The sequence below is a fragment of the Megalops cyprinoides genome, chromosome 13, assembly GCF_013368585.1.
Source record: "Megalops cyprinoides isolate fMegCyp1 chromosome 13, fMegCyp1.pri, whole genome shotgun sequence".
Classification (NCBI taxonomy): domain Eukaryota; kingdom Metazoa; phylum Chordata; class Actinopteri; order Elopiformes; family Megalopidae; genus Megalops; species Megalops cyprinoides.
This window is the reverse complement of record NC_050595.1, coordinates 29,786,670-29,798,806: the sequence shown is the minus strand read 5'-3', so window position 1 is coordinate 29,798,806 and position 12,137 is coordinate 29,786,670. Positions and strand designations below refer to the sequence as shown.

Sequence of the window (12,137 nt, the reverse complement as noted above, 5' to 3'; positions counted from 1 at the left end):
GGTCATCGTTGAGAATTGTCGTTTTTGTCCAGCATAGAACACATTATTTACCTCTGAAAGGTGACTGGGCACCAACACAAGGCTCTTCTTTTACCTAAGTTGTTCTAGAGCAGGCTGTCCAGCCTAAATGTTTTGCTTTCAAGGTAGAGGAACTATTGTGAAACAGACCAGGTAACCCACCGGGTTTAAACCTTTCAGTATTTTCAGTCGTTGTCCTCCAGGTCGCCGCAGGCATTGTTTTTTTTTTTTTTCTTTTTTAGAAATCGACAGTCACCTGATGAAATAAGAAATTAGGCTAATGGCTAATTAAGCGGTAATTACCCCCTCCTATACCGAATTGTATAAGCTTTGATGGGATTTTTTTTTTTTTTTTACATAAGTGGTTTATAAAGAACGCTTTCTGTGTTGCTTTTCTCCTTAAACGGTTTCATATTGATCCTCTGTTCAAGGGTATTGGTCCTCTATCCAAGTCTTGTTTACTCACAGCAACTATTTACAGAACAGCACTCGGCCTTATAGGTAAAAAAAAAAAATGAATGAGTGAATACCAACAGCCACGGTTTTACATTTAATGTAGGTTTGCAGTTTGGAGATTTAATCAATCACGACCATTTCCTTGTTGTAGTACATTAGGCTGTATAACTCTGAGACACTGACGGAACTGGAATGGACAAGAATCTAACAAATATTTCCTAATAGGCCTACTTCTCAAGTAAGTAAGATGTAAGAGCTGTAAGGGATTATTTCAGGTCATGCGTAGGAAGAAATGTGCTTTAGCCACATCGAACGGCTTGGAGGTACATCATTTTTCACATTAACGATACACTTTATAGTAGCAATTGAAGACATTTAATAAAACTTACGCATTCATGCAAGAGCTGTTATCTGTGGAATGGCAGGAATGCACGGAGATCACAATATTCAATGATCACTCAAAACATTGTCAGGCATAGACAGGAAACAACCCGATGCAAGCACATGACCATTGGTTTTTTTGTGTTTGGGTGCCCTTGAACTCTTAAACATCTGAGATGTCATTCTCTGATTGGGTTTAATAAAACTTACATAATCATCTTTCTGACTTTACAACATAGAGTCGTCTCCCAACAGGGCAAGTTGGGAACATTGCAAGCATTGCTAGGCTACCACTGTGTCAGTTAACGTCTTTATTCCGCCCTGTGTCTCCTGTTGCGTCTGTTGTTTAAAGAGTTTCATAAAAAAAAAAAATCTTTAGCAGACTGATATGTGAACTTGAATTGGCGGTTGGCAGGAATAAACGCTTGGTCACCCCTACTGCGTATCGTGAAATACATTCATTTTGTTGACACATATTTGTGTTGATTTGTTGCTGCAGCTTCATGGGACATTGTTTTGACATGTGAATTCACATATACTTGCCCTCATGGTGTGACAGCGATATAATAAAGCAATTTCTACTGATATAACTTACATGACCCTTAAATGTTGCAGGTGCGTTCACAATGCCATTGCCAGGTAAGGACACATACAGACTGGCGTTAATACTGGCCAAAACACATTTACATAGCTCTTCAATGTGAATTAATTGTAGCCTATGTCAAGCATACTGTACGTTAATGGCAGGAATACCTGTGTAATGTAGTAACCAGCCACTGTTATTGTTTTGAATTTATTCTTTTATTTAACAATTTCAAACCGCTTATGGGATTTTAAACAGCACTAATTCATCTATCGAATCAGTTTATTTTGTCCGTGTAACACTACGAAAATTCTTTGAGTTGTTACAAAGTATCACTAATTACAGTTACTCTAGCTCCCCTTCTGTCTCTTTAAAATACAAGCCTCTTTTTCGCCTACAGGAAGTCAATCCTATGTCCTAGGAAGAGAACGATGACTCGGAAGTATAAATCCTTCTCGTACAGCTGCTGTGTCTCTCTCCGGACTGTACTTTATGTTTAGCTTTCTAGTGGGTACATACATGACACAATGTCAATTCCATACATGGAAAAGCTTACCCGTCTTTACCAGCAATACCAGGAATATGTGACGAAGAATCCGTCGTCCACGGCGCAGTTGGAGAGCACTGTCCGCACTCTGTCTTACCTCATTGCTGGTATTACAAAAAACTTGCAAAAGTGAAACTAACCCCGATTTTTATTAATAGTGGGTTATGGCAAATAAAATTAGATGTAAAGTTAGCGATCTAGCTAGCAGTCTAATAAGGGGGTATTTTATTCGTTTAAATTGTTGTTTAAATTGAACCCATTGTACTGGCTGGCAACATCCTCGCTGCATGATAGCTAACTGTGACAGCTGCCCATGTTTTCCCTTTTCAAAGTAGTGTCGGCAACGTAATCTAGCAGTCTCATTATCGTATGTAGCAGCAGCTAGCTAGTCTAGATGCTATAGCTCTCGTAATTTCCAACTGCTCCTTCATTGCTGTGGTCATCTTTGATCTAAAGCCAGCAATTTTAATAAAAGGAGTTCGCAGTGAATTCCGTGGAACGCTAGCTGCACTTAGCAATCAATTTACACGCCAGCATATTCCAGTATTGGAGTATTGCTATTTGTACTGCCCAACAATATGTGAAAATGTGTCTACTAAATATTTATAAAAATGATTTGTCCCAAAAGGCATAAAATTAAGAGGAAGAGTAAGGTAGACTTTATGCAGTATTTTTTAAGTGTCAAAAGTATACATTTTTCAACAAACGTTCTTCCAGTCAATAATTACACCATTTTAAAGGGAGCTAGCGACAGAATTCTGAGATCTGTGGCACCCCTTGCCAAGAAAATGAATACAGTAAAAATTTGTGTTTGTATGTATGTATGTATGAGGACTGTGCTACTTTTGTCTCTCTTACAGGGCGCTTCGCAGATTCCCATGTACTCTCAGAGCTGGGTAAGCTGTTCCCATGAGGAAAGGGTTGCTGAACCAACGCATTCATGCAAGAGCAGTTATCTGTGGAATGGCAGGAATGCACGGAGATCACAATATTCAATGATCACTCAAAACATTGTCAGGCATAGACAGGAAACAACCCGATGCAAGCACATGACCATTGGTTTTTTTGTGTTTGGGTGCCCTTGAACTCTTTAACATCTGAGATGTCATTCTCTGATTGGGTATAATAAGTATGATTTGCAGTGACCGTGAGCCTCCTGGAGGGCATTAAGGCAGCTGAGCTTTATGCCCTGCACGTGTTTGTCCTTCAGTGTACTCGGCCTCCAACCTGCTGGTCCTGCTGAATGATGGGATACTGCGACGGGGCCAGAGCCGAGCTCTACCCATGGTGAGTGCAGCTGTTCAAATCATCTCAGGGATTTATTTAGCCGGAGGGCTAATGGAGTCTTTTGTTTCCAGATTGTCTCAGCTGGAATATCGCTGTGGCAAGGCCTCTATTTTGCCAGCATTTTCTTATTATTTATGTCTTCAGCTCCAGTCCAGGGCTTACATTGCGATTCTTAGGTGATTTGTCAAGAGACAATGCTGCCACTTTTCTGGAGAAGCTGCAGCAGTAGCAGCCCTCCTGAACAGAATTTAAAATGGTATTTGCTGATGTGCTCCATGCTCATGTAGGAAATGGTAGTGTCATGGATTTGTGAAATATATTATTGCTTGCCAGTTATCATTTATATTGTGAACTTATTGTGTGTTTTAAAGTTCTAAGAGTCATCCTGGATGAGAGCATATGCCAGAAGAAAAAACAACGACAGAATGTAAATGTAATACAAAGTACAAGACACAATCACTGCAATCTAACACAACACCACATGGTACAATATAGCTACTTGAGGTAGGAACAGTGAACAATCCACTACAACATGAAATACCTTGAATCAAAGCTTGATACAGTAAAGTTGTTGAATGACTGTGGCAGATTGCTTTATCATGAGCACTCTGAGATTGCCATTCCAGAGGCCCGGAGCACTTATAGTCCCTGTTTCTGCTGGAGTGTGTTCTAAATGAACTGCAGCACCATGAGCTGGGCTGTCTAAAAGCCTGCAGTGAGAACCTCTCACCCATGCCACATAATGTGAAGTAATCAATGTTCCTCATAGAGATATGTTAAGGAATATACAGATGGTATTTTATACTGCAGTTTGTGCCACCAAAGTGAAAGTGAAAGAGTGGGAGATCACACGAAGGTTAGGTTTTCAAGGTTTTCAAGATAACATTCTTTATTAGCCCAAAAAAAACGTACGAGTCCCCTGACTGTGAAGTTTTCCCCCTCTGGTGCCTTGGTTAGGCCTTTTTCGATTTTGTGAGCAGATTGTAGATATGGTCACTAGAATGGATGATGAGGCAGATCATTCAGGGCCTCTCTGCTTTCTGACACATTCATAAATAGACAACACTGCCATCTTGCTGTAGCTTTGAAAAATGTCACGCATACAATAATGCCCATGTGAGTCAACCTCTGTTTGGTAAGATAAATAAATAGTCTGTAACATATTAGGACATTTGATTCTAGGGACACCTATACATAAACAAACCATTGCTGCAAGGAGGAAAAAAGATCACAGTTGATTCTGTTTAATTTAATTGATTAGGGTAAGGTGTGTTTGTGTGTTACATATTGGAAAAAAAAAACCAATCCATTCTTTACCCAGTGGATGAGATGTAATTTTCTTTACCTCATATGTTAAAGGTGAGTGATTTGCTGTCACTGACTATTGACAAAATAATGGGTATTCCTCTTGGCGGTTCTTTTGTTGTTCAGCCAGAACATAGAGGTTTTGTGTGTGCGTGCATGAGTGTGTACGTGCGTGTGTGTGTGCATGTGCGTGTGCGTGTGTGTGTATGTACGTGCACATTTCCCTTCTGAGAACAGTTCCTCTGTTCCTCTTAACCTCCAGGTCTTTAAAATAAAATGAAATGCAATGCATTGTTTCAGCCATTATGAAGCAGAACTATTAGGGCAGACTCAACCCTGGTGGCAAGACATAAACATCTGTGTGCTCATCTTATCTAGGAGCGACAGTGCAACACAGATATTTAATAACCCCGGTGTGATTTTACTGGCTCATTCAAGTTCAGTGTTCAAGGACAGGGTAACTGTGCCTCAGCCTGGATTTATATTCATGTCAGCATGAGCTGCTGAAAAACACCAAGATTTAAACTTTTTTTTAGGTGTTATCTTTGCCTGTCTGTCTCACACAGATTTGTTAACTCTGCCTAACATATTGAAACTAGATTAGTTGTGGGTGGACTCAAGCCCCCATGTTTTTGGATTCAAATACTGAGAGTCAGGTTGGGGCAGAGCCATTGCATTCTTGGGCAAAGTAGTTAACCCAGAATTGCTTCATTAAATATCCAACTGTATAAATGGATAATGTGTAAAATTGTATCCTGTGTAGGTCCCTCTGGATAAGAGCATGCTAAATGACAGTAATGTAATGTAATGAAAGTCAAACTTCTATACTATTGAGTAAGATTGTTGTGTCTGAATTTTTTTTTTATTCATCCATCTTTTATTACTGAATGAATGGGATATAAATTGTAAGCACTGTCAAAATTAGTCTTGCCGAGCAGTTAAGTAATGTTCTGCGAAACAGTTTGATGTCGTGGATGTGATTTATTTGAAAAAGGAACAAGTCCAGTTCTGCTGTTGGTGTCACTGGTGTTGGACAGTAAGCTCCTCCCCCCAGTGCTGCCCCAGAAGGCTGGGCTTGCTTTGAAGAGCCACCCTTTTGCATTGCATGGTTGTCTGTGCTGACTGCATGGTCCTCTCCAGTCCCTGTCCCAGCAGAAGCTGCTCACCTGGCTGTCAGTGCTGGAGTCCGTGGAGGTCTTCTGCGAGATGGGAGCTGCCAGACTCTGGGGCGAAGGAGGCCGCTGGCTGGTCATCGTCCTCATCCAGATCGCCAAGTGAGAACTGCACAGTCATAGTTTGAGATTCATTACTTTACATCCTTACCCATGCTTTCAGGCACTGTCCAGACAGGCAGCGGTCATTATCGGGTTGCCAAGCAAAGGTCTTTGTTCTTTAGCAGTAGTGAATGACCCTGGTTCGATAGCACCACTGCGTTTGCTGGATTGATATGAGCTGAGGTCTCGATTAGCTGATTTAATTAATCCCTGTGCAATTCAGTCCTTTCCTAACTGACTGTGGCCCTCATCCAGACAGGCAATTATAACGCTCATTCTATTAAACTGCAAAATTTTATCTTTTCCCAAATTCATATTTCTGGAAGCCTTTTCCCACTGGCAGTGGCTAAACTGGTCACATTTAGACATTAAAAGGAAGGAAGTTATAAATTTTGTAATTAGGGTCACTTGCACTAGAAGATGAGATTGACACTCACAGCTCCCTTGGAGATTGACCCTTCCCTGCTCCCTCATATATACATGCAGTGTCACCATCAACTGATTATCTGGCCATTTATAGTAAAATTTTGAACCTTTGGCCCTGATGTTGATGCATTTCATTTGACAAGGGCAGACCACTCTTAGGGGAGCAATTAAAGCAAAGCTAAGGCCTTCATTATTGAATTGAATTACATCATAATGAAATCACCTACTAATCAAAGTCATTCCTCCTTGAAGATTGTACTCAACTATCTTTATTGTGGTAAAACAACTGTGCAGTGTATCGTTCAGTATTAAAGAAAAGGATATGAAACAATAAAACATGAATGATCTATGCATACTGAGCTACAGTATGCTTTGAGTTTATAGGTCAGATGTTAGCCTGATAGGTTAACTGTAGACCTGTCTGGCGTCATGATTGGTCCTTTAATAAAGGTGGGTGTGGTTTGTAGAAGTTTGTAATGATTGGGAAAAAGTTAGAAAGGTATCTGACATCTAGCAAATCCCCCTCATATATACACCTTTTTACCAAATATTTAAAGCAGGAGACTGGGGTTAAAAGTTGACTTTTTAGTTCCATGCAGGAGATACATAGCCTTCTCTTGGCCTTAAACACAGATGTTAGGGTTTGTGTATCTCCCCTTGTTGCTGTTGACATGCCGAATATGCCAAAAAACATGCCAAACAACACAGACAAATATATGACTCTCTCCTGTTGCAGAGCAGTCCTGCGAATTCTGCTGCTGTTCTGGTACAAGTCTGGGATCCAGACATCTCCTCCCATCATGCCCCTGGACAGAGAAACAGAGCTCCAAGCCCAAGGTCAGAAACAAGGACTTGAAGTCGTGGTAGTGGTGACACCTTTTGTTTAGGTCAGCAGCCCAATTTGACAGTCTGTAATAATGATACCTGCAGGTACGCACTGCGCATTTCAGTCTCCTTAAAGGGAAAGGATATGGATTATTAAGGCCTTTATGGCTGTGAATCAAACTATGATCCAGTAATGTCCAGTGTAAAAAGGGGTAGATCAGCTGCTGTATGTCTTAGCCTGATTAGTGTCTGTGGAGCGCAAATTGCAGGGTTGTATAGAAAATAAATTCTCCTGAACTCACAATGATGAGAAAGTCCCAGCAAGGGAAAAAAGATTTGCTTACAAAAACGCCAGTGTGTCTCTCACCCTCCCTCTGCATCAGCTGAGTGTGCACAAGCATAGCTGCAGGCAAACCTGCAATTTCCCTCTACTCTCTCAGTAACAGACGTGACATCATCTGAATGCACATGAATGGCATAAATGACATGAACATCTTTTGGCAGAAGGCAGTGATCAGGACGGAGAGGCAGACACTGCCTTTGTGGGCCAGCGATCTGGAAGAGTGATGCGGCCTCTGGGCAGCGGTAAGAACCCCCAGATGAAACCCCTTTCATTGTGTTCTGCTCAGATCCGATGTACTGACACTCTTTCCCATGTGTCCTAGTGCCTTCCCTTCACACCCGTCTTTGGGGAGCCCCCCGGCAGGAGAGGAGACGGGCCAGCCCTGAGGAGGAACTCTACCCTGCCCCCACTCCCCTGGGCCTGCAGGAGACCATCGCAGAGTCCCTGTTCATCAGCCGGCCACTGGTGCACCGTATCCTGCCCTGTCCCTCCAACCAGCCCACTTTGTCTGCAGTCTGCTATTATCCAGTGTGTGTGTGTGTGTGTGTGTGTGTGTGTGTGTGTGTGTGTGGTTGTGTGTGTTGTGTGTTGTTTGTTGTGTGTTGTTTGTTGTGTGTGGTGTGTGTGTGTGTGTGTGTGTGTGTGTGTGTGTGTGTGTGTGTGGTGTGTGTGTGTGTGTGGTGTGTGGTGTGTGGTGTGTGGTGTGTTGTGTGTGGTGTGTGTGTGTGTGTGTGTGTGTGTGTGTGTGTCGTCAACCACCAGGACGAACATGTTCAGTCAGAGAGGCATTCATTGATAAAAATTAATGAAAATTGTTTGACGTATATTAGTTTGTCATGTATTGAATACATGTAATGAAGAGCAATTTTCATTTGGTTGGATTCATGTTTATTTCACTGATGTGCCGTTCACCTCTCACCTATGATCGTCACACCTCAGCGTAGCGATCAGCAAAATGCCATTCACATGGACCAAAAATGCATGCCATAAACTTAATAGTTACAAGGTGCTCAACTGGGGTTGAATGCCTTCAGAGCAGTAGGTCTTCATGTCCAGGGCTTGGTATTTTTAAGTAATTTAATGAGAGTGTGATGTGTCCTTTTAAAGAGGAGCTGCTTTTCCCCTAACACACCATCGTGCCTCAGTGCTCTGTCTGGGACTTTGTGGAAGAAAGTCATGGAAGCCATGGATAATTTCTGGACTCCTGGAAATAACAAGGTAAGGAAAGCTTACTATCCTTATCTGTATCACTGGATGCAGCATCCAGACCTTAAGGTGTAATGAAATGTGATACTACGTGTTTTACAAAGCATTGAAAGTGTTAACAATGAAATAGGATACTAGGTGTTGTAGAGAGCATTGGAAATATTAAGGGCAATCTGAAGTGTAACACAAATTTTTTATCCGCCCAGTTTTGGCCTGATGAATGAAATGAAGTCTCTGAACCGACGGGAACGGGCAGAGAGGAAACGCAGAGCGTTCCTGCTGCTCTACTACCTGCTGAGATCCCCGTTCTATGACAGATACTCAGAGTAAGCCACCCGGGTGCACACCATGGGCAGTGACAGTGTCTGTTAGTGGACCTACACACACCTCACACACCTCCAGAGGAAACATTAGCCCCACAGCTGTTCCAGTTCAGCGCTCCCTCTGCAGTCTCCATCCAGGAAGCACCCTGAAGCTCCACTGTAGGTCAGGGTTAACCACTTGGTTCTGCTTTTTTATAATCATTATTCTTCCTCCTTCTCTAATTAAAATGGTGGTCAAATTAGGTACTCAGTATAAAATGCTTATCCCTGCTTTACCCAACAAACTGGAAACCATTTATCATAGAAATGATTCATATAAATTAACTTAGACGTTTTAAGACTCTGTAACCTCTCCCAGCTGTCGAATCGAGCGGGGTGCTGAAGCAGGAACACATGGAGCGAAAGCCCACTCTGGACACACACACACACACACACACACACACACACACACACACACACACACACACACACACACACACACACACACACACACACACACACACACACACACTCCCACAATTCCACACACTCTCACACTGCCACTGAGATGGCCTTCTTCACTATCCCAGTGTCAGTGCTCAGTGTTGGAAGAAAGTAAGCCATCTGTAGAATTTTTTTGCAAACACACTTTGGATTTTATTTAGCAAGGAGTGAAAAAGCTCCAACAGTGTTCATACAACTGTGTCTAGCACTGTGCAAATCAAGTTTTAGCTATTGCAGTATAGCATATTATTGATCAGAATTGTTCAAGCATAGTCCAATATTACAAACAGTATCATTTAGGTGCTACATGATTGCTATGAAAACATTTAACATTTAATATAACACTTTAGAATAATGAAATCAAGGGGAGGTCATTTTGATACATTGTTACCTAGAGACAATTTAGTGTCTAAATTATAGCATGTAGTATTTTCAGCAGTACAGGTACATTCGCTTTTGCTGTACTGTTGTTTTCTTGGTTTTGTTCATTCTGCAGTCTGTAACCAGCATCATTTTTGTCTTAATTATGCAGAGGAAGGATTTTGTTTCTGCTGCGATTTCTTGCGGAGTATGTGCCAGGTGTCGGCTTGGTAGCACGTGAGTATACATCAGCAACATGGTGTCGTATGAAGTGTTGAAAGCCATTTGTCATTTATTTACATCTTTTTATCAGACAACTATCCGGAGAACCTTAAAACACATATATTGTGCAGATAATGCTAACTCAGGTCACCCAGTGTGAGATTTTGATGGTAGCATTTAAAGAACGGTCTGTTGCATATTTATTGTTCAGTCACTCACGTCTGCTCTCCTCAGGTCCTCTGATGGACTACCTACCTGTGTGGCAGAAGATTTATTTTTACAACTGGGGATGAAGTCGTCAAAACAGGAACATGAAATTTTGGTGAAGGGCAAATGTTTCAGAGATGAATGAGGACTATGTGTTGTTAAATCCCGAGGACTCAATGCATGGTGCCAGGGACCTCACCTGTTCAACAGACTCTTCTGCTCATTGAATTCCAGGGGTAAATTACACTTTGGTGTGTCTCAGTAAATGCAGGACAACTCTTTTGCATCATGTTTTTTCTTTTTGGGTGTTTTTGTATCACTTTTGATTGTGATTTCTGTTGTTTCCTAATATATTGATTATTGTTCTTGATTTTTTAGCAAAGGTTAACTGATTATAAAGATCACTTTCCTTTTGCCATATTTTGCCTGTGGTTTTCATGATGTTCAAATAATGCCCTTTGTCTCCGTATTTCTGTGCAGTGGAAAATGTCTCCTTCTTGGCAGCAAGCTATCTTCTTTTAGCATTGAGGTCATATGGGAGAGTTAATCTAGAAAAGGACACTTGTTTTCGCTAAACAGATCAGCTATTGCAGGGCATTGTGCTGGCGTCAGTGTTGCCAAGTTTCCAGTCTGGGCTCTCATGTTGTTTGAACGTGTTTCACAGAGGATAGCTGTATGTGCTGTGGACAAAACTGCGAATTAAATTAGCAGACATCATTGAGAATGCCTGTGCTAAGGGGCATTGTATATCCCACCAGACATTTCCATTAAAATTATAATGAGACATTTCCATAGGGTCCTAGCACTAATTGGCACCATCTGGAAATTTGTGGGGATCAGGTATTTTTTCACTGTGTGAAAATTGCTTAATTGCTTTAGTTAATGCAAATCCCAGGAAAATGGCAAATGTGTGAAGTTTTAGATTTTGTCCAAGAGCTCTTGAAGACAAGACTGTTGTATTATAATACTTTATGAAAAGGTGTGATTTTTTAAAAATCTTTTTAAGATGTTTTCAATAAATCTTTAAATGGAGAGAGGTTTACATTGGTTTGTGTTATGTCCCATTGGAAACTGCAATGTTTTAAGGTGATTGTATAATACCAGGCATTAATAAAGCTGAGACAGGCATGTGTAGGTCCTGCACACAGGTGTCAATAAGGGTCTGCTTCTGTGGCAGTGTTACTGATTTTTCATGGTTCAGTCGAGGAAAAATGAATACATTTAGCACTTGTCATGGGTGCACATAATTTTGCAACTCTCCCCTTCTTCAATGTCTCTGGGCAGGGTAGCTGTGTTCTTGATGATTGAGAGGCTCCAGTCTTCCAAAGTTACATTGCAGCCTTCCATTCACCAATTAGAATACCACAGTCAAGAAATAAAAACAGAAGAGGAGATGCAATTAATCATTTAATATGTGTCATGGTTAATGTTATTGTAACACAGACTTAATACATTCACACTTATTTATGTATCAGTAGGATTGCAAAGGAAGGGAATAATAGTAAATTCTGAAAAATTTACACTTGCTGAGAATTTGGGTATTTTCCATGACATTTAATAAATACAGTGAATAATTTTATTTGGTCATTATGAAAACTAATATTAATAAAGCAGCTTCATAAATATGCCTATCAATTGATTTAACACCATTGATGTGTTTACATCAGTGATGTAAATACTACAAAATACTTATGACTAAAAAGTGTCTCTCTTGTCCTTGTTGGATTAATGTCCTTTTTTCACATTACATTACACACCATTGGTGGTTTTACAACTGAATTAAATTCAACCCTGGTAACTCAGTCTCGGATCAAAAACCAAGTAGGTTGCTACTTGTATTGCTGGTTACCCCAGCAACACTCACCCATGCACAAAGCTGTACAGGAGCAAG

At 41.0% G+C, this 12,137-nt stretch overlaps 1 protein-coding gene across 2 annotated transcripts; it reads left to right on the top strand.

Annotated features, from left to right (window-relative positions):
• The first annotated feature begins 1,870 nt into the window (after positions 1–1,870).
• LOC118788192 (peroxisomal membrane protein PEX16-like) lies at positions 1,871–10,512 on the top strand. Of its 2 annotated transcripts, none has more exons than XM_036544106.1 (11): positions 1,871–2,092; positions 2,846–2,881; positions 3,196–3,272; positions 5,718–5,851; positions 7,014–7,114; positions 7,610–7,687; positions 7,768–7,917; positions 8,591–8,663; positions 8,858–8,977; positions 9,990–10,054; positions 10,274–10,512. In XM_036544106.1, exons 1-11 carry the CDS (start codon positions 1,966–1,968, stop codon positions 10,330–10,332), a joined length of 1,020 nt encoding a protein of 339 aa, XP_036399999.1. In that variant the 5' UTR covers positions 1,871–1,965; the 3' UTR covers positions 10,333–10,512. The 2 variants fall into 2 exon arrangements, with proteins under 2 accessions (XP_036399999.1, XP_036399998.1); XM_036544105.1 differs by having other exon boundaries at positions 7,607–7,687.
• Positions 10,513–12,137: the final 1,625 nt, after the last annotated feature.

Coding starts and splice junctions, on each gene's coding strand:
- LOC118788192 (XM_036544105.1), top strand. CDS start 1,966: ATGTCAATTCCATACATGGAAAAGCTTACCCGTCTTTACCAGCAATAC. Junction 2,882..3,195: donor CCATGTACTCTCAGAGCTGG/GTAAGCTGTTCC, acceptor TTTGTCCTTCAG/TGTACTCGGCCTCCAACCTG. Junction 7,688..7,767: donor GATGCGGCCTCTGGGCAGCG/GTAAGAACCCCC, acceptor CATGTGTCCTAG/TGCCTTCCCTTCACACCCGT.